Source organism: Stegastes partitus, unplaced genomic scaffold (genome assembly GCF_000690725.1).
Source record: "Stegastes partitus isolate 25-593 unplaced genomic scaffold, Stegastes_partitus-1.0.2 Scaffold710, whole genome shotgun sequence".
Lineage (NCBI taxonomy): Eukaryota > Metazoa > Chordata > Actinopteri > Pomacentridae > Stegastes > Stegastes partitus.
Window position 1 is genome coordinate 314,254 of NW_007578441.1, and position 23,112 is coordinate 337,365.

Sequence of the window (23,112 nt, forward strand, 5' to 3'; positions counted from 1 at the left end):
GCCATTCACATATTTAGAACAGATCAAAATGACACAGCAACATTAAGCTGCAATTTAAAGGTTAAATTACCAAAACTTGGTATTAAATAACAGTACCACGAATAGCCGCTCTCGGCTCTGCGCATGAGCAGTAGTAAATGAGGCCGGAAACGTTGTGACCTGCTGCGGGATCAGATCCAATAGGAAGGTTGTGTCTGCAGAGCCGGAGACCCACGTACAGGCTGCTGGTAGAGGGCTGCACGTAGAGGGCTGGACTCGTCTTCTACGGCCGGATAAGTGCACGGCTTCTAGTTCGGGTGCGCGACGTAGTTTTAAAGGGTGATTTCACTCAAAACATACTTCCAATTTAAAAAATATATATATATTTAAGAAGAGTATTTTTAACCCCTTACTGCTCCCACGTCCCGCCGGCGGGACCACTTTCCAAAAACATTACAGCCAGATGTGCGCATGCTCCACAATCACGTTTCCCGACAACATACACATCAAATGAAAGCTCAGAGTCTCCTCTTTCCGATGATATAAACATTTTTGACCGGCAGCAACCACAGCGTTGACACAAAGAGCTTTTTGTACAGAAAAGCAAAATGTTAAAATCTGAGCTTTCTTACTTTTGAAGGCTCTCTGCAGCTCAAACATCGCTCATTCCTCACCAGTTTGGTCTCATTCTGTCCGGACAGAACCAGCGAACATAATCCAGTAAAATAATTCGGTCCGTAAAACGTACTAGATCCTCAAAGGCACAAATTCTTCCCAGCTTGAGATCAGCTCTGCCTGTTTAATTCATTTCTTCTGGCAAAATCAGCCTGAATCTATTTTAGATCGCGCTGAAAGCGCTACAGGCAGCTAGACGGACGTCTCAGCTTTTGATTGACACCTAGTTTGGCCAATAGGAGGGCTTTGGGGGTGAGTGACAGCCTGAAGGGCCAATGGAGTATCTCAGATAGTCAACCCGGTACGGACAAGTTCCACCCTTGTAGATTCGACCAGTCGGGTTGCAGACACTCGCTGGCGCTGTACACTTGTTGTCAATGAGCAGACGAACACGTGGATGTGTCGGAAGGCAGGATTGTGTGTGTGTGTGTGTGTGTGTGTGTGGCCGATCCGGTATCGCATCGGCGAGTTACCACTGTGAAGTAAATCATCCGATACCGTAATTTCGTCCAGTATCGGCCCGATACCGATACCCAGTATCGGATCGGCGCATCTCTAATATATATATATTATGATTGAAAACTGATAAATCATTTTTTAAAACAGTTTTTAAAATGATTGTTACAAATTTACTATGTTTTGGTAAAATACAGATAATATCTTGTCAAAATCACATAATAAAAGTATTAATTTACATATTGACTGAAAAAAAATTTGTAAATAATGTCTCAATCTAGAATTTTTACAAATGGTAATTCATTATTTTACAATGCTGGACCTTAAAATTGCACATATTTGTACTGTATTTACCATCAGAAAAATACAAAAAACACACAAAAAAGACAAATGTTAATTTAAACATATTTGTTGTCATTTAAAAGAAAATTTTAATATATTAAGGGCTGAGAATGTTGCATATTTTTTCTGTTATTTTACAGATATTCCCTGTTTTTTTTTTTTGTTTTTTTTTACATTATAGATAATATTTAGTATAATTTACAGGGGAAAAATGTATAAATATTAATATACAAGTGGAGAAAAATTGTGAATACTAACACAAACATCTGCATTTTTACAGTTTTATTCTTTTACAAGGTGTGGCTGTAAAAGCAACCAGTTTTACTGTGTTTCAATCAGCTAAAAAAAATATTCGTATTTTACAGATCCTTTATTCTCACTGTTTTTGAACATTACAGTGTTGCACCGTTTGTCAGTGTCTTTTCTTCAGGCACCTTACAGCCACATATTATGATAGATTTGTTTTTTACAGTGGAGAGTAGGAATCAGTGTAAATGTGTGAGAGGGAGAGAATAAATAAAACAGATAAAAGAGCATTGCATCTAGAACTTGTGATAAATAACCAAAAAAAAAAGTTGCTGATTAAAGCTGCTGATACTGAATTTGACATGGTGAAGTGTGTTGTAGCATTTTTAAAAATCTCTTGTTTTCGTCCAGCGACTTAAAAGTGAAAACATCGTCAATGATGCATTCAATGCTAAACATTTAACACAATGTATGAATATCAGTCTTTGATGGTGTGGGAATATTTTGACTGCTGCTAAAAACACGCTGCTGTGACCCTTGTTTCAACCTCAGCGCAGACCCACGCAGGACCAGGAGGAGCGTGGAGACCGGTGAGATGAAAGCGGCACAGCCAGCTGCGCTCTGGCGCACAGTGGGAGGAGTGTTTGCACCTGCGGACGCACTCCCAGCGCTGCCTTGCTTATCGGCACACAGCAGCTTGTTGTGGACACGCAGCAGGACGCGCAAGCCGGATTACCTGAGCCATGGATGTAGAGGAAAAGCCGCCCGCCGAGCAGGGACTGCAGCTCCTGGACATCAGCTCCAACTCGCCTCCTTCTACTGAGCCCCGAGACGCGGAGGAGAGCAGCCAGCAGCCGGGGAAGCCTCCGTACTCGTACGTGGCTCTCATCGCCATGGCCATCAAAGACAGCCAACACAAGAGACAAACCCTGAGCGGCATCTATCAGTACATAGTGTCAAACTTCCCCTATTATGAGAAGAACAAGAAGGGTTGGCAGAACAGCATACGGCACAACTTATCTCTGAATGAGTGCTTCGTCAAGGTGCCCAGGGAGAGCGGAGGGGACCGGAAGGGCAACTACTGGATGCTGGACCCCGCGTTTGAGGACATGTTTGAGAAGGGGAACTACCGGCGGAGGAGGAGGGTGAGGAGACCGTACAGACCCCCCAGCGTGCCTTCTTACCTGCAGCCGTACGTGAGCGGCTCCTGGAGCCTGTGCCCGCCCGGCTCGTCCCAGGCGGCCGGGTACCCACCCATCAGCCGGAGCGCGTCCCCAAGCGGCCCGGCGAGCCCCTACTGCCAGCCCCCGCACTTCCACCACCCTCCCTACGGCGCTTACCACCGCCACCCGCCCGTGCTGGTTCCCCACAACGGGTGTCCGTACGGGGGAGTGACCCAGCCGATGAGCCCGGACGGAGGCACCGTGTCGGTGGGCTGCAACTACCAGCAGTTCACCTCGTTCGGGCGGCAAGCGGAGGCGCATCTACTGGACCAGTACGGGCTCTGAGGTCCAGACATCCAGCACACACACAGTCGCAGTTCACCTGTTTCGGCATTTCAGTGCGGCTGTGATTTGTTCGCCAGGTAAAGCTGATGTTAGCTTTACACCATGATGTAGAATCACTGACTGTTGATGAGCTGTTAAATAAGCTGTTGGTTTGTGTTCAGGCTCAAGTTTGAGAAGCCAAAGAATTACTGTCAGCTCTCTGAGGAGGACAGTGGATTTAAAAACGAGGCCTCTTTTGTTGAATAATTGTTTTAAACAGGCTAAACCTCTGGATTTTTTCCCCTTTATTATTATTAATATTATTGAATAGGTCTATGCATTTTTTTTTACCAAGTTATTTATTTCTTTCCTTTGCATGGTTTCTCTGAGCTGCTATAAAAGTTGATGACACTGAAGCACTGACCAGTTTTCTTATTCGATTCTGAATGTTTATTGGATGTAAAATACATCACGTTTGTTTGAAATAAAATGTTATTTTTGCATCACATGATCTCCATCATTGACCTACTTTCTTCTTCTTCTACTACTACTACTACTACTACTACTACTACTACTACTATTATTATTATTATTATTATTATTATTATTACTACTATTATTCCCTTTTAATCCTTTATCATAATTCAGTAACTAGGTAGGCTAATGTTCCACAGCAATTAGTTTTTATTTTTTTATTTTTTATGTATTCTTATTACTTATCCTGTTATCTCAGACAATAAAAGACACAGATGTCATATTTCTTCATGTGATCTGGATCTTGTAATAATGAGAAAAATGTTAAGGTGAGTGTCAGTTATTAATATTTGAGAAGTTCGACTGTATATAAATAGGCCTGCAAATTATGGTGCTAAAAACAACTGTTTTATTTCTTCAACAAAGTGTTTTTGGAAGATTTTATGTTAAGGGTAAAAGAAGTGTTCATATGTGTGAACCAATGTAAACTTTAGTAGGCTGGGAAACAGAATGATTTTGGCATGACAGAGTGAATACATACGAGTGTAGGTATACTCTCTTTATACTTGATTCTCCAAATATACTTTACGTTTTTAGCCCATAGTTCCATTTTGGAAAACTATTGCGCCGAATTAGCTAACAGTTTATTTTTACTATGTAGGCTACCATTATGTACTGAAAAATATCAGTAAATTGCCTAAATACTGATGAAAACCTTAAAACGTGATTATTCTCAGGCAAGTTCTGTAGCATTTTCATTTCTGCCCTATTAGCATTTTGTAATGATAATGAATGATTCTGAGCTCTTGATCAGATAAGGCATAATAAGACAGATTTATGTAGTATAAAAATAAAGTTGGAGTATAGGGGATTATCTGTTGTTTATGTACTGATAAGAGTAGTGACTAGTTCTAGTACCAGATGTTTAAATCACGGGAGGGAAAATGACACGGACTTTTTTCTACGTTCCAACACTGTTCACAGCTCCTGTTTACTACTTTGCTGGTAGTGTAAAGTCAACAAAAGTTTGATTACTCTCTCTTTCTGTAAGCATTGCTGCTTTAAATTAAACCAATGATGTCTCGGTGTGTTGTTGAACGCATTAGTGTCATAATTAGTGGGTTGAACTAGCAGTACAGTGGGCAGGAAAGAGGGACCGAAGCATATTGGAACGCGTCCAAGTGGTGACGTAGTTTCCGTTTCCTTTAAAAGGGCGGTAACAATAGGAGTTGCTGGCCTCGTGTTCTCCCGCGCTGTGTTTTTGCGGTGTAATTAAAATGCAGGGTTTAATTTCGGTGCACATGGAGACGTTCAACAAGCTGCTACTGGAATATCCCGGATTAATGTACAGCGGAGTCGGAGCTACCGCGTTTGTAGCCGGCTGGGCGCTGATATACAAGATAGCCACCAGGTAAAGCGTATGTTTTTAGCTAACATTAGGTTCGCGTTAGCAACAGTTAGCAAGCCGTGTCTGCAAATGTCACTAGTTGTTCGATATATTTTGACATCCCAGGCACAATGTTGTCAGGAAAATGCTGTGTATGCCCACTAGTCAGAGTGTTAACTTTTCTAGCCGTGCAGCTAACTAACTTGATGCTAAGCAGTTTACAAGTGCACACATTGGCTAACGGCAATTTAACCTGGCAGCTGTTTATAATTTGTTGCAACCTGCTTGCAGCGTGCATGCACAGGTGTTGTTGGGAACTTGACACATTCTTGGCTCAGCCCAGTCCAGTACTCTTACGTATTTTCCCAAGATTTGCACAGTTTAAATTATTCCTCAGTAAAAAGAATATAAAATGTGAGACCTTGAGCTTTAGGGCAAAGGGAGGTCAACCACATGACCACTTTTGTGTGACAGTGAGTTCATCAGAGCTCAAATTGTGTGCCTTGGAATTTGTCGTGATAATACCATTTGCATAGCTAAAAATCACATCTAAAGGTGTGCCTCAGAAATGGTTGTTTTCTTACAAATAATTTCTTAGTAATTTGGGTGACCGACCTTTTATGTAGTCCAAGAGAACAGAGGCAAGTTCTGCTGAAAGGAAAGGAAAAATCACCCATTAAGTCTCAGAACACAACACCCCAACTGAATAATAAATGTTAATCTGTGCACAACTGCAGCCTAAGTGAGAGCATTAGTAATGCAGAGGGAAATTCTTCTTAAGGTTGGTCACTTCAATGATTAGTTCACTCACATTTTATATAGGAAGCACTCATGCACACAATGTGCACTGCTGCTGATCAGATTAACCAAACAGTATAACAATGCCTTTGATCAAGTGTCCTTTTTCTCAAAGGATTTAAATCAGGGGTCTCGAACTCCGGTAATCGAGGGCCGCAATCCTGCAAGTTTTAGATGTTTCCCTCTTCCAACACACCCGATTTAAATGATCAGGATCGTTATCAGGCTTCTGCAGAGCTTGATGATGAGCTGATCATTTGAGGTGTGTTGGAAGAAGGAAACATCTAAAACTTGCAGGATTGCAGCCCTCGATTACCGGAGTTCGAGACCCCTGATTTAAATAGTGAGAATGACGGATGAATAGATTCACAGCAGTTTTTTTCATTTGTATTCTTACTTTCCTAAAATAAACAAACAGAACTATTTAGTTAAGGATCTATTTGTAAAATATTTAGTTCTGTATTCTTCCAGGACTAACAGTATTGCTGCATATTCACTTAGCTTAGGTTGTGTTCAGAAAGACTGGCATCAGACATTTCATTGCGTGCGCTTTTCACAGACATTTAAACAGTAAGAAATCTGAGGCAACATTTGTAGGATTACGTGGCTTCACAAGGTTATGATCAACAGTGATATTTTTTTTTTACTATTTCATTGCAACGACTTTCTAGCTTTTGGTCTCAGGAAATTATTGTGTCCATTTCATTAAAAATGTTGACTTGATTATAAAAATATTTCAACTTTCCAAGCTTAGAAACGCCACAAGCTCTCAGTTTGAGGTTAATTTAAAATCAAATCAAATTTCTTTAGACTAAGTACTCCAATTACTATATAAGCTGAATAATTCTGCTTGGAAAAACTATGGAACCACCCCACATAGCCTCTGTTCCACACTGTGGGAAATATGCACCAGCAGGTTTGACTAACATGAAAAAATGGTTTTGCTTCGTGTTACAGAAAGAAGCCCACCCATGCAAATGTCAACTGCTGGTTCTGCAATCAGAACACAGTAGTCCCCTATGGGAACAGAAACTGCTGGGATTGTCCTAACTGTGACCAGTACAATGGCTTCCAGGAGGTAAGATCCTAAAGTCTGTGACATTTATAAAATTAGTTTCTTTGGCTGTGTTTTTATATTCTATTTTTTTTTTCCATCCGTCTTTGTTTTGCAGAATGGGGATTACAACAAACCCATCCCAGCTCAGTTCATGGAACATCTGAATCATGGCGTATCTGGAAGCCTTCCTTCTTCTGAGACGCCCAAGACTCTTCAGTGGGTCAACTGTCAGATGCTGCTTTGCAGGAAGTGCAATAATAACCAGTCTGCAAAGATCAAGCAATTGGCCTCATACATCCCTCGAGATGAAGTATGTTCTTAGTTCTCGTCAACTCATATGAACACACCACATGTTGATATGGTTCTTAAGGCTGAATTTGTATTTTCTTCCTGTTGTAGGAGAACTATGATGAGGAAATCGAAGCCTACAAACACCACCTGGAGCAGACCTACAAGTTATGCAGACCATGTCAGGCAGCAGTGGAGTATTACATTAAATATCAAAACCGCCAGCTTCGTACAGTGCTCCTAAACCATCAGCTTCGGCGCACTCGAGAATCAGACATGGGGTTTGTAAAGGTAAGTCAAACCCAAATCCAAAGGCTCCTTGACAAGCAACGTCTGTGAATATAGGAATGATTGAATTTACACAAGAAAAAGTACGTTTTTATGAGTAACAAGCGGCTATGGCACGCAGGATGTTTACCTTATAGATAAATCTGAAATTAGGTATTGATGATAACCAAGAAGCAAGTTTGCTGCACGATCCTGTCCTGCAGGAAAATTGTTGACCTGATCATTAAAAACATGTATATAAACTGTACTGAAAGTCAGAACATGGGAGAGGTTACAGTGCTTATTGTGAAAGCTTTTCATTTCACAAGATATCCCTGCATTCTCTGACATTGTAGCATGTCAGTGAAATATACACACACTTCTGACAAAGGCATCTAATCTTTCAATTCTTTTCTTTAGCTTGTATTGTTGACATCTCTTTTTGACAATGTGAACCAGAAGCTGCTTTAATTTATATTTTGCGATGTCCTAGTGCTTATTCATACACAACACATATGTCACAATTTGCTGACATTTAAACAAAAGAGCACAATTTTTGGTTAGTTCCAGTCTGTTGTTTTGCCTTTGATGTAATCCTTTTATTGTTAACCAGGTAAGATGCTCCCACATCTCAAAGAAATGATTTATTTCTTGGACCTGATTCAAGGCCTTTAATACTGGATACCTCTGTTAGTGTCAAATCCTTATATTTACCTAAATGCTACAAAAAATAAATAAAAATCCTGGCCCAGGTTCAAAACTGTCTTTTTAAACAGTAAAAATGACGATCAGCTAAATCTGTTGCTGAATGATTTGAACCTTGATCTTTTTGTAATTAGATAAATGGAGGAGAAATAATAGATTCTTGAAGCTAAGAGCTTTAGTTAATTCTTCCAACCCTGGTGTCTAGACAGTATTTCACCAATGTGACCGGATGTACTTTGACTTTTTTACTCTCATATGCAGTGAGATGTTGGCAGTGTGGATCCTGGCTGTCCTTAAGGAGAGCAGCATAGCAACACAAGCAGGTTGAAGTGGGCAACGTGCAGAGTTCTCAACCAGCCAGTTGTTAGACAGCACCTCTAACATCAGGCTTTGTGAGGATCTGAACAAAAGGATATTTAAACCACATTTGGATAGGACTGGTTGCTTTTGTGCAGGGGTGCCCAAATCTGGTCCTCGAGAGCCCCTATCCAGCATGTTTTAGATGTTACCCTCTTCCAACACACCTGATTCAAATGATTAGGATTGTTATCAGGCTTCTGCAGAGCTTGATGATGAGCTGATCATTTGAATCAGGTGTGTTGGAAGAGAGAAACATCTAAAGCATGCTGGATAGGGGCTCTCGAGGACCAGGATTGGGCACCCCTGCTTTAGTGGATGGTTAGGTGATTCATGATACTGCACGCTGTTTTAAAGAATTAAGTCACATATAGAATTTAAATGATTGAAACAGTCTTCCTCATACCAGTAACGGTTTTCCTAATAAATACATACCATTTCTCTGTCTTTGACAGTTCCTCACTATATCGTCCAAATTTAATGCAAAAAGAGTTTTGCCCCCCCCCCCCACTTTCATTAATTTAGTGCATTCAAAGTGAAAACATCTGCTTCACTCCTCCGTTGTGTATTGTTGCCTCTTATAATATGTCAACAATGATCTTTGCTTATTAATTTCCATGCGTTTTGAAAATGTCAGAATTTAAAAAAATATACTGTTTTGTCTCCTCCAGAGCTCCCAGTCTCCGTCTTCTCCCACGGGGGTCATACTATTGCGGATCCTTGCCTTCCTGATATGTGCTTTTGTAGTTGCTACATCCTTCTGTGAGCTGCCTGATCAGCCTGCTTCGACTAATGGCCTACCAACATTAAGCGGGGGGGTCATTCCTCCAAAGCCCAAGGCCCAGAATGAATCCACCTCCAACAATGACACCGCGTCCACACCTGTATGGCAAAGCCTGCTGGACTTGGTCCCAGACAAGGCCTTGGAAAATGCCAAGCTAGTGTGGCATCTTGGAAGAGACAACCAGCTAGCTGTAGTTTCTGTTGGCCTCTTGACTTGTCTGTCTGCTGTCATCTTAGCAGGACCGATGAGGTAAGATGCCACCACATCTTTTGGACACGGTGTTTAAGTGCAGGTTTTTTTTAATTTTTTATTTTATTCATGTCTTGCTGCATTTGCAGGTTGAGGAGAATCGATACCGTAGCGTCTGTCCTGTGGTTCTTCATCCTGTGCCTCTGCCTGGCCGAGTGCTACTTCACTGCTACCTTGGGCTGGATGGACACAGCGAAGCTTGTTGCCATCTCCCTCTGTTGCCTTGTCAGCTTTGCTGCTGCAGCGGCAACTCGCAAACCGCTGAGTCCACGACGAGCCAAATATCGCAGGTCAGAATCTGAGCAGTGATGTTCACGTTGTGTTTGAAACATGGGAGTGTAGGATGAGTCGTCTCTCCATAAGTGGTTTGTGTTCATCAGAACCAAACGGAATGCATTAATCAATGTGTTTCTTGTCAATTTTGTCTATCTTAATTCACTGTCCTTTTTTTTTTTTACTCTCCACTTCTCCCCTTTTTTACAACTGTGTGAGTGGCTGAGATTCTGACTTGTGAATGGAGAACTCCCAGCATAGGATTGTGTATATGGCCCATAACACAACGTTATACAGAATCTGTGTTTGTGCCTCTTCGTCAAGTACAAAAAAAACCTCACTGTCACACACACAGGGTCACAGTGTGCAATGTGAGTACAATTTTGGGAGGTTAAAATCATTTTGCAGCCAAGAGTACTGTAAGAAAGAAACTGTATGAACTGCAAACATTTTTTTCTCCATTCCTGCAGTTGGTAGTAGAATTGTAAATGAATCAATAATAGTTATTGATGTTATTATGTTTTGACTTTTTTAATGATAGGAACTCACGAGAAAATCTTTCAGGAATCATGAAATGAAAAACCAACACTAATCTATTTTTATTTATTAATTTCTGAAAAGCTTCATCAAGTACACACTATACAGAATCTGTTTTGTGGGAATCTTTGTGTCAAATTCGTCGTGTTTATTCATGTATGATTCATTACTAACCATACCGAATGCAGGATTGACGGACCTTGAAAGTGTCACATTTCAAACCAATATACTGGAATTTTAACATTCCTGTTCCCAACTAGTATTATGAACTGTATCCCAACGTCTATATGCGTTTTGAATGTACTAATTAATTTATTAACGGTTTTGTATAGCTGTGGATTGAAAATGATTCCCTAACCACAGCTCATTGCATGGAATACTAATTTGTGAAAACACTTAAGGCCAGCCTCAAGGTGTTGCATTTGTGTACACACTCATCCCTCCTTTATTGCCTCACATTAGCTACAGGTTTATTGAGGGGAAAAGAACGACCTTGGATGTTTCTTGGTAATGTCACTATTTATTTTTTTTAGCTGAAACTGCATCAGCGCTTAAGCACTGAGCAGAAGCTGGACAGGTTTCTGGGAGTGTTGCGATTATGTGCTGCCATCATCCTGGCAGCCACTGCAAAGCTCCATCACTAGTTGTAGCATTAGTTTAACTCTGTGGGACTTTGAAGTGTGACGACTGGTCACCATGTGCGCATTTCCATTTAAAAATTTCAACAACTTAGTAGTTATAAGCTAACAGGTCTTGCGATTTACTGTTCTTCTTCAGCCTGCATTGTTATGATCTTGTCTCTCTGATTTCCAGCTTCAGTGTTTCCTCTGACTTGAAACAAAGCATGACCTTCTCTACAAGCTAGTAATCCTCGCAAAACATATTTGCTTCATACAGTATTGAGCACAGACTTTAAGCATTAGATGTAAAGTGAAGATGCTTTCAAAAACGGCACCATGACAAATTTTTATTCAAATGAACTGCAAAGTTTAACAACCAGATAAAACGTAAAAACCAGTATTGCTGTATCCGAGCACCGAGCACACTTGTGTACAGTTTTTTGTGGCATCTGGTAGATCGTTCATAAAAGACTCTTCGAAAACTCTGTTCTTCTGCAGACCAGTCAGATGCCTCCGTGTTCGTATAGCACGGTTACAAGTCAAGAGATCTTAAGTACAATGTTTGTGTACAATATGCATATTGCCTTGTAATATATTTTGTTACTATTAGCTGTGCTGACGCTGAGGCTTGAAAATAGCCTCTAGATGACTGCCTGGCAGGTACTTGGCTTATCTTGGCAATAAATTGAGTTAATCGTATCTAAGAAGTAGGTTTTGATGGCCTTGTATCAGTGCTTGAACATGCAAACATGATGTGCTCAACTCAGCATGTAGTCACTGGGTTTTATCCTAGCCTAATTAGTTCAAGCAATCGGGATATTGTCATTTTTTTATGCCCTGTTTGGGGTAAAAAAAAATGCAATAGAATTTAAATTGCATTGCTAGTTATTTACATTACAGTTAGTTTGATAACTCTTCTTTGCAATTTGCAGCTATAAATCTTAGATTTTTTTTAACTCTTGTTTCTTTACTTGATCTTCCAATAATACAGAATTTCCCTTTTATATACATGCTGATGTATTATAAGCACTAAAGAGTGTAATCAGTGCATGCACTAACATTTTACCTCACACCAGTTTATTTACTTTTGCCTGTTTTATTTGGCCTTCTTGTAATGTATTGAATGGAGAGGGATATTTATTTGAACGTAATGTGAAACGGTGTTACAAACATTGATGATGTGCATTGATTGTATTTGGTGATAGGAGTGCTGTGACTATGGGTTTTAATTGTATGTTGTGCTGTTCTTTTTATAGTTTTGTTCTGAACCCCAGTAGTCTCAAAGCTTTAACTGCTGTGAATTTCACACATTAGAGATGCAGTTTGCGAGTTATGGAGAAAGTTGTTCCTACCTATGGACACAATTCCAAAATTTTGAAGCTGTCTTTTGAGTACTTTTTTTAAATTTTTTTTTATTTTTTTACCTCTGTTAAAAATTGAATACAGAAGAGCCACAGCATTAATTAATCATAAGCCCCTTTCAGAAATGTCACATATCATTCTGACATAGGTCACTTTTTTATATTAATGTTCCTCACAGTACTCATTTTGTCATACATTGAAGCTGAACAGGACAGTGGCATAATGCATAGTAGTGCATAAACAAAAGACTAAATCTAATCTAGCTTCTGTTTGATGCCACGGTGTCCACTTTTTATGGATATTTCCGTTTGTAGGAGGTGTGAAGTTGTAGGACAAAGTGAATGAGACCAGTATTGGCGCTGAAACGGGGAAAAGCCTGACCCAGTTGGTTCTCACAACTTGGAAGTGCATTGCCTTTGTGTGCTAATCTGTTAATACAACAGTTAACATGGTTGTGTTGAAAGGGATATTGAAATTTTCAAAGGTCTGACTGTTACGACTTTAGCTGTAACGATACCAGTGTGCTCATTCAGACATGGGACCAACGTGTTCAGAGGGCTGTCCAATTAATTATAAGAAATGGGGATGTAAATGATTGATCCTTGAATAATTTAACAAGTAATAAATATATTAACCGATAAGGCAGAAGATGAACGACTTGCATGCCAGACAGTGTTTTGTAGCTCAGCTGTAGTACCTGGCTGTGCCACCAGGCGGGTGTCTGTAGCGACACTGCCCAAGCAGCAGTCATTGCTGGCACTACAGGCAGTTCAGTGTTGCTACGCAGAGAGGACTGTGCACATTTAGGCAGCATGGGGACACTGTGACAGAGTCTTCAGTGGTGGTTAATGCCTACCGGCCAGAGTTTTTAAGAAGAGCTGCAGGCTACTAGAACAGCATTCCTACAGCTAGATGGCATGTGTGACGAAGCCCATTGGCAAAAATAACTATATGGGATATCAAATAATGTCTGTTGCACTCACTTTATGTTGTCAACTAATTTGCTATTGATGAATAGCGCTGCCGATCATGAAAATCATTCAAAATATGCATCCTTTATTAAGCAAGGAGGATATGTATGAAAGGGGCTCAACTGGCTCATTATGCTTTAGAGGTCAGTGATGACTTGGAGACGTTAATACAAACTGTAACACATGGCAAACTGCATCTTATATAATATTTCATTGAAACTAAAGCACGTCGCGCAAAGAATGCTATACTGGAGACAAGTTGTGAGATGTCCTAAATAGACTTTCACAGAAGCTCACAATGGTCTTCACCTCGCTGTGTGTCCTGAAACTAAGAAGATACTCAATGATATTACAGTCGGGCTGAACAATTCAGGAATAATATCAAATTCTTCTGACAGACATTACAATTACATTAGCAATGTGCTTTTTATTTGTAAAGTCTAGCTTCAGTTTAATATTAACTGTAATGGATTTAAAACCTATTCTGAAGCATGACTACATGAGTTCAAATGTGTGACTGTCGCACAAGGAGGATGGCATGTATTTAGGAGACCACTGACCAGACTTTGAACCCTGGCTCAGATGCACTGCACAACATCCATTCTAGATTGCAGCCTATGTGATTTACGAAGTGCATACTTTAAATTTTAATTTGAAATTGAGTAATTGTTCAGCCCTATGATATGGTTTATATTTAACTTTTTTTTTTTATCTGTAAGGTACAGCTTGAAATGTAATCTTTGCCAAAGTTCTACATGTGTTGCTGAAAGGTTTGTTTGCTATGAACCTCCCATGTGCTTGTTTGTTTATGCTCTGATGCATAATATCTACTCCGAATGTGTGTGTTAGTTTCTGCATGTTTCTAGAGAATTACTGTACCAACCTGATGAGTTGTAAAACTATTACTTTGTGTGAAGCATTTAGCTCTACAAGCACAACATTTAAACTAGTGTGTTAATTATAAGCTACGATATGCGACTAATTATGACCACAAACCGACTTTGTGGTGTTCTTTTTCCTAGTGGAGCCCTTGATGTTTTTACTGCTCTGTGCAACCATTGATGCCAAGTTTGTAGCTAACAAATGTGATTGTGTTTCTGCAATGTGGGTTGTAGAAACACTAAGACTCAGTAGTTTGCCAAATCTTTATAGTTTTTACACAATTTCAGCAATTGATCTCGATTTGATCCAGTATTCTACAGCAGCCTCACAAGTGAAGCTCCGTCCTCGCTGAAAACTCTCCTGCAACATACTCAATGAATCATATTGTGTGCTGGGTGCTTCAATGCTTACATTGGGTATCTTGCTTGTAATACTTTGTAGTAATGTTTGCTGTACACGGAAGATAATAAACAACTGGTGAAAGGATACGCCTTCCGCGTGTTTTTCGACTACGCAAACACACTCTCTTGTCATCTTGTTTGTCTCTGTCCAGTTTTTGAAACAGTATCCTTCCTCCACAGTACCGGAGAATGTAAACAATCAGGACTGTTCTGTTTCGTTTTTTTTCCTTTTTAAAAAGACAAAACTTGATTGACACGACTTTGCATGCACCACTGACTCTGTGCTGAGCTGTATTGCTGGGCAGCATTTTTTTTCTGTGAGCTTTTGTTCAGGAGGCACTTGCAGCTGCTGCGTCTTGTCAGACAGCTGCAGCAGCATTTCAGTGGCAGCCTTGTCATAGACTGCCGCCAGGAGTCAAGGGCTCACATTAACTGGATATCAGAGTCGTGTGGTGCGAAGTTTATCCTCTGGTTTAACTCCTGACATGTCTCACACTGATATAGTTCTAATGTCACATGCACTTGAAAATACAAATAGAAAATTCTGTCGTCATTTTCAGTATTTTTTTTGCAGCCAGTATACTGTTTTGTTTTGTTTTTTTCTGCATCATAGACACCCTTTTGACGGTTTTGAGTCGTTTTGATTTCAGGTAGTAGAACATTACGTTGCTCTTGTGTTGCAGATACCTTCCAGGCAGACACCTTGCAGGCAGCTCAGCAGGTGCCCCCTTCAGCATCCAGCCACCGTCATACTCTCCTGACCTGGCGGAGTCCTTCATCCCCATGCCGCCCCCGAACCTGTCCAAGCTCATCAACCACCAACAGTGTCCTCGTAAGCGCAAGGCGTCCCCCTCCTCTCTGCCCGGGCGCCTCAGCAGAGCCCTCTGCCTCGGCACCATCCCCTCTCTCACCAGGACAGGTAACGCCAAAGTTATTCCTTTAGAGTTTGTGACCAAAAACGGTTAATTATCTTACATTTGCACATCTTGCTGTGCCTTTTAACATAATCTCGAGACGCCTTGTTTGCACTGATTTAGTGTCGGGTCTTTTATTTGGGGTTTAACAACTCAAAAAACTGGCACGGCTGGCTGACTTATAAATGCAAATTCCTGAAGTAGCTCGTGACTCCCTTCAGAGGCAAGCGGGAATACTCAGCCTACTTCTGCTTACAGTTCTTGTTGGCTCCCCTCCGACATGTTTGATCTTGAGTTGCTTCTTGCAATGTACTACTTTGCATACAGACAAGATTCATAATTGATAAGATCCAGTTTGTACTTCTCGGTGGTATAATTGGGTCATGCAACAGTTTCTAAACTCACTGTTCTCTTGAAAAAGGAATATTCGTCGGCCTGGCTTTCACAGTAGAGATTACGTGCGCTGTATGGTTAATGCTGACTCACGCAAAGCATTACAGTAAACAAAAAAGTGTCAGGGCTGTCTGACTAGTTTTGGATTAATGAGACTCTGCTTATAGCTGGCCTCAGACATATCACATTTATTTCTATTTATAGATATTTTTAAAGGTGAATTTGCGTAAGGATATGCATTTAAGATTGAATATGGAAGACATGTCATGCAGCAGTATCCATTTAAAGCTGCCTTTCAATTGTAATAGATGGACAGAAAACTGTTTTGCTTATCAATTTCTGGCTTGTACTTGTTTTTTCATTTACAAAAACTGTAGTTCTAGCTTGAAGACTTTCTCATATTCATCTGTTGTCGTAAAGTGATCGTAAACTGAATATACTTAAGTTTTTGTTGTTGTGATGTAACGTGTTGCCACAAAGTCGCCTAGTTTCACTTTTAGATTGAACAGAAACCGAGCAGCGTGCTTGTATTTAGAGTTGTTTTCAGCCAAGTAGCACTGACTGCACAACAGACTGATGGAGTATAAAGGGAAGCCCTGGTTCTTGTGATTACATGTTATGTTTATCTTATTTTCAGATTCTGGTCACCTGTTCAGTGGAAGCAGACCAGCTTCACAGTACTCACCGTCTTCAGGTATTAAAACTGGGGATTCTGTGCTCTCCATTCAGCCTCGCATTTCAAACGATTCCTAACTCTTTCAGATCACTGGACATTTTTTTTTCTGCTTTTTAAAGATGTGTTTCTTTATTTTTTTGCACAGACTACTTTTCACTAAAGTCTGAGAGCCGCCCTTCATCCCCAGGTCCCTCTCCAACTCCTTCAGTAGCTGGCTCGGTTACATCCAGCTCAGGTTCTGCCAGACTACGGCGTCCCCTCATCTGCCCTGCTCGCCTCAACATCAGCGGCCAGAAACTCCGGCTTTTCTCGACGGAGCCAGAACCCACATTGACGCCCCCGCCTGTGTCTCCATCGCATTTCTTTGCAGAGCCGACTCCTTCAATATACAGTGGCCGGTTTTCACCTGACACATCACCCTTCCAAAGTCAAAATGGCAAGTATTGCTGAGGTTTAAGCTGTTACAGTGTTTGTTAGGGGGGGGTCTTGCAGCAGTATACATTGCCTCAGTGTCATACTTGTTGCCACCAGCAGATGGCAAAGTAAACCATTTTTCAAATCCTCCACATTGAGGCTCTATAGGGAGAGAGGGGATTTTGCAACCACCTTTTTAGATGGTTTTATACAGGGCTTTATAATTTACTCAGTGCCATTACTTTTCAGATTTAAGCTCCTTGTTAAGAGATGGAAGTGTGATCAGTGGGGACGCAAAGCAAAGCAGCTCCTCGGGGTCCTCTGCATGCCTGGTTGGCACGACAACACAGGGATTAGAGGGCATCCCTCCTCCAAAAGGTGAGCACGAAGATGGATGCTGTGTCCATCTTCACATGCATTTGCGGTGTCATGCCTATTTTATAACATCGCCTTAGTCTAGTCTAATACAAAACATCTAAGGCGTCCTCATAAATACATTGAAAGTGCTGTTGATTGCTGTTCATAATGGCTGAGTTCTCTCTTAAAGCAAATTCTGTGTGGGGCACAGTTGAACCCCACAAAGGTTCCTTTCCACCCTTTTAACAAACATAAGAGGGGCAAAGCAGTTTTCAGTGTAGTCCAGTACACAACCGCCCACCTCAGCTGCATCTTTTATTGTTTTGAATTTTATATATTTTTTCAAGCAGAGGCAGCAACTGAAATCTATTAACTGGCATTCTTTTTGTTTTTGAATATTTCCCCCACTTAAATGTTTAAGACGTCAAACAAATTTAAATATTAGACAAAGACAACCAATGTAGACACAAAAGGCAGTTTTTAAATAATGTTTTAAGGGAAAAAATCTATCCAAACCTACCTGGCCCTGTGGGGAAAAGTAATTGCCCCCCTTGTTAAATCATGAATTAACTGTGGCTAATCAATTTTTTTGGAAAGCTGCGTTCAATTTCACTGACCACATCCAAGCCTGATTAGCACCAGACCTGTTCAATCAAGAAATCACTTAAGTAGAACCTGTCTGACAAAGTGAAGCTGGCTAAAAGATCTCAAAAAGCTGCAACAAAATCAAATTGAGTTTATTGTCATTTTGCTGCATTTATGCTGAGGCGGTAACCAGCTACATCGCAAAGTGTGCAGAGGATGTCACTGTCATTAAGACCTTTCACAGCACGTGGAAACCAAAAACCCTGGATGACTGCTCGCTGCTGACGGCCTGTGATGCAGCCTTCAGGGTGTGAGACAGGACTGCTCTTCACTCAGCCAGATCTGAGCTCTCAAAAGGGATCAAAGCTGCGAAACGCACCTACGCAGAGAAAATCTAGGAACACCTCTGTGACACAGGAAACACCAGAAGGATGTGGCAGGGAGTCTAGGCACTGACGGACTACAAGATCAGGCAGGGGGTCGACGACGATGACGCTTCTCTTCCAGACAGGCTCCACAACTTCTTTGCACGTTTTAAAGCATCAAACCTGACAATCGGAGAGAGGACTGGTCCTTCTCCTTGATCTGTCAGGCCAACTTTCACCATCAGCGCAGCAGACACATGGAGGACCCTAGCCAGGGTCCACCCACGAAAAGCAACAGGACTGGACAACATCCCAGTATGTGTGCTCAGAGTCTGCGCTGATGAGCTGGCAGATGTGCTGACTGACATTTTCAACATCTCCCTCAGTCAGGCCGTTGTCCCCAGATGCTTCAAAACATCCACCATAGTTCTAGTGGCAAAGAAATCAGTTGTAGCCTCTGTCTGAATGACTGTCACCCCATCACACTGACACCAATTGTGATAAAGTGTTTTGAACAGCTCGTCAAACCACACATCACAGCCAGCCTTCCTGCATTGCTTGACCCCCTTCGGTTTGCTTACCATCCCAACCGCTCCACAGAGGATGCAATATTCACCACCTTGCACTCAGTCATCACCCACCTGGAAAATAAAGACACCTACACTAGAATCCTGTACATTGATTTTAGCTCAGTGTTTAATACCATCATCCCCCAGAGACTAATCGAGGAACTCCTCCTACTCGGCCTGGATACTGCCACGTCTCTGGGTCCTGGACTTTCTGACCAAAAGACCCTAGTCTGTCCGAGTCGGAAAGAACATCTCCAACTCCATCACGCTGAGCACTGAATCTCCTCAAGGCTATGTACTCAGTCCACTATTGTTCATACGACTGTGCAGCCACACATGAGGGGATCCAGATCATCACTTCTGCTGATGATACCACAGTAGTGGGACGTATTTGCGGGAACAAAAAATCAGTGGACAGAGATGAAGTGAAACACCTAGAGGGCTGGTGCAGCAAGAACAACCTGCTGCTCAACGTGGACAAAACGAAGGAGATGATCATCAACTTTCGGAGGTCACGTCCTGAGCATGCTCCCCTCAGCATCAGCGGCTGCACAGTGGAGAGAGTGGAGAACATCAAGTTCCTCAGTGCAGATCTCGCAGGACCTGAGCTGGAATATGAACACCGAGAAATGGTCCCAGCAGAGACTACATTTCCTGAGGAAGCTGAAACAAGCCTCTCTTCCTGCCAGCATCCTCAGAAATCTTTACAGAGGTGTGGTGGAGAGCGTTCTGACATCCTGCATCTCAACTTGGTACTCCAGTATGTAAGACAGAAAAGACCTGCAGAGGATAGTTAGAGGAGCTGAGAGGGTCATCAGAGTTTCCCTCATCTCTGTCTAAGAACTTTTCCAGAGCTGCTGCAGGAACAGGACAATGAACACTGTCAGGGACTCCTCATGCCCTCTCCATGAACTGTTTGAACTGCTACCATCAGTTTCCGAAGCATTAAAGGAAGAACCTCCAGAATGATCAACAGCTTCATTCCACAAGCTGTCAGAATGCTGAACTGCTGATCCAGATATGCAAACAATTCTTTATTTAAATTGCTTTAAGTTATTGGATCCTGAAGAAACGCTCTCTCATCTTGCCTGTACTACTGTGTATGTACAGCAAAATGACAATAAACTTGATTTGATTTGATAACAGCAGTCAAACATGGTGGTGGTCGTGTGATGGTCTGGGGCTGCTTTGCTGCTTCAGGACCTGGACGACTTGCTGTGATTGATGGAACCATGAATTCTGCTCTCTACCAGAAAATCCTAAAGGAGAATGTTGGGCCATCAGTTCGTGACCTCAAGCTGAAGCGCACTTTAGTTCTGCAGCAGGACAACGATCCAAAACACACTCTTAAAAACAAAATGAAGGTTTTTGGAGTGGCCTTGTCAAAGTCCGGACTTGAATCCGATTGAAATGCTGTAGACAACACTCGAGTTCAGTTGTTGCTGCTGAGGGTGGCCCAACCAGTTACTAGGTTTAGGGGGCAATTATTTTTTCACACAGGGTTTTTTTTTTTTCTTTTTTCTTTAGTGCGTAAAATCATCGTTTTAAAACTGCATTTGTGTTTACTTGGGTTATCTTTGTCTGATATTTACGTTTGTTTGATGATCTTAAACATGAAAGTGGGGAAACTATGCAAGAAAATAAGAATGAGAGAAGGGGGTAAATACTTTTTCACGGAACAGAAAAAGAAAACCTTCACGCCAGATTTATTCTGCACAGTGACCGATGATTGTCATGACATTAATGTGCTTTCTCTCTTCAGGTTTTATGAAGCGTTTCATCTGGCCAGGACTGTTATTAGCGAGCCTGACCGCCAACCTGTTCTTCTCCGGCCTGTACATGTACCGCAACTGGACATGAATGACACAATTGAATTTTCCTAAATAAAGTATTTTTAATTTAATTTAGTTTCATTTCATGAGGCGCTGATGGGTCCGCTGCTGTTGTACAGACTCGACCACTGGGCCTTGACCAACCTGTTGTCTCTGTGGAGCTGGAGGTCATTCAGCAATAGCAGAAACATTCACCTCTCTGACTGTTATTGTTTGCTGCTGATCACAGACGTCTGCTGACACATGTTCAGCAACAGGCCTCCCAGTTTATTGGAGTTACAATGAATTTCTGATTCGTTAGTGCTTAAACATATTTTGTCTTTTGGTCACTGCTCCTCTTAAACAAAGGCAGGCGCAACGGACTGAGGAGAATCAACTTTTGCACTGATGCTTAAAGGCTTTTTAAAAACCTTTTGCTGTGAAATGTGCAATAAGCATGTACTGTTCAGTAGATGTTGCTTGGGCACAAACGGTCGGGTCTTATCTACTTAAATGGACTGTAATAGGTGTTGGTCTGTGTTTGTGTGCACTGTGTAACTCATCTGATATTGAAGAAACACTACAGAAAAGGTTTGTTTTAGTCCGGCTGCAGTAGGCCTGGGTCACTTTGTGTTGTGCTTGTGAGAAGTTTGGCATTTTCTGAATGTGTGTGTAGTTACCACAACTTCTGGCAGGTTAAACAGAACTTTGCTTAGTTTTAAACATGAATTGGACTTGTAAAATTTGCAAATTTGAAATGTCAAGAAGAACTGATCTTTTAAAGCATTATCGGCTTAAACATGGTCATGGTGAAGAATCTCTCCCTTGCCTCTATTGGGAGTGTTACTGCTCGTTTAAAGCCTGAGAACCCATCTGTCAAGAAGCCATTCAAGTCTTGATACAGGGACACACACAGACGTTCTATCTTTGAAATGTTCGTGTTGCTCTTTAAACACCATTGCCACAGAAAGAATACTTTGAACACAGTGGACGTCATTTAAAAAAAGCAGGAAACTGTGTCTTGTGTTTTTGAAAACTGGTTTTTCACAACAAACATTTACGGAACATTTGCCTCTCATTAGGAGTCAGAAACACACTCCTCATTCTCTGGATGACTTCAAGCCTGAGCTCTTGCAGAGGCAAGTTAATCCTTCAAATACAGGGGATGTTCCTATTGAGGAGGGTATGGAGGGTACAGTGAGTGAAGATCCTGAAGATGAAGAAATGAGAGAACTGCCGAACTTAATGGGAAAAAAATTAGCCCACATGCTGCTGAAAATGGAAAGCATATTCAATGTACCACAAAGGTGTATCTAGAGTTGGTAGAAGAACTACACTTTATTTCTTCATCAGCTTCAGGTCCTCTTTTAAAAGATATTTTACAGTCATGCTTGAAGAAGCATAATTGTGAGGTTGATGATTTGATCATCTCAGAGATGGTGACAGAACTATGCAAATCTAACCCAATTGCATTAGCTCTAGGACATAATGCTCTTCTTTCCACCTCCTACAAAAGAAGAGAGTATTTCAAGGAGCATTTTTCCATGGTAGAACCTATAGAGTATCTTCTCAGTGCTAAGGAGAAGAAAAGTTTCCAATATGTACCTATTTTGAAGTCCTTACATGAGGTTCTGAAGAAAAAAGAGACCCTGGATTTGCTCAGATATACCTCTGAAGCAGACAGCAGGTCTGACGCTCACGTGTTTTTAAGCGAAATTGTTGGGACCTCGTGGCTCGTACGTCTACTCCATACCATTCCTAGTGGTCTCCCCGTTATGCAACTCTTTTGAGACGTTTAATGCTAATTTGATTTTGTGGTAATTTCAGGTTTAGTTGTCTGTTTTGAAATAATTATGAGCCAAAGTAAAAAAATAAGTAAATAAATACTTAACCTTGTGTAAAAAATGTATGTTTCTGAAAAACTAAAACTTGCTACTGAAAACCAGTGTCTGATGATAGAAGTAGAAAAGTGTCATTAGACCAGGATGTGGACAATAGTTTTGAAAAGCTATTGTTCCCTTTCAACATGCTGTATACAGACTTGCGCATTTGTACACGACGTGTAACCTGACGTACGTTTATTTCTTCTCTGAAGAAGACTCAATTACTGAAGGATCAAGATACATGTTGAAATGTAAATGTTCTCTTTTGGTTGAATTTTGCTGAATGAGACAAACTTTTTCTTTGAATTCAGAATAAATTCGTTTTTGAATTTGTATTTAAAGTGTAATTAAAGTATGTTGTGCTTTTTCTTTACCATGAAGTAAACTCAAAGGTTTTCAGACTCTTTGACAACAAGTATGATTGTGTTGTTTGCTTTGAAAGTTTGTTTTTCCACCGTGTTCAACTTGTTGCAAATGTTTGGTCTGTGATTGTATGGAACAACTTAAGCTTCATCTGGACTTGTACTTTTTCAATAAAATATTTTTTC

At 41.1% G+C, this 23,112-nt stretch overlaps 2 protein-coding genes across 2 annotated transcripts; both read left to right on the forward strand.

Annotated features, from left to right (window-relative positions):
- Positions 1-2,441: 2,441 nt before the first annotated feature.
- Positions 2,442-3,693, forward strand: LOC103364032 (forkhead box protein L2-like). The gene has a single exon (XM_008291032.1). It carries the CDS (start codon positions 2,442-2,444, stop codon positions 3,204-3,206), a length of 765 nt encoding a protein of 254 aa, XP_008289254.1. The 3' UTR covers positions 3,207-3,693.
- A 1,198-nt stretch (positions 3,694-4,891) lies between these two features.
- tmem201 (transmembrane protein 201) lies at positions 4,892-23,112 on the forward strand. The gene is made up of 12 exons (XM_008291033.1): positions 4,892-5,070; positions 6,802-6,922; positions 7,017-7,211; positions 7,301-7,480; positions 9,190-9,551; positions 9,641-9,841; positions 15,281-15,302; positions 15,339-15,516; positions 16,542-16,598; positions 16,726-17,016; positions 17,244-17,372; positions 20,633-23,112. Exons 1-12 carry the CDS (start codon positions 4,937-4,939, stop codon positions 20,728-20,730), a joined length of 1,968 nt encoding a protein of 655 aa, XP_008289255.1. The 5' UTR covers positions 4,892-4,936; the 3' UTR covers positions 20,731-23,112.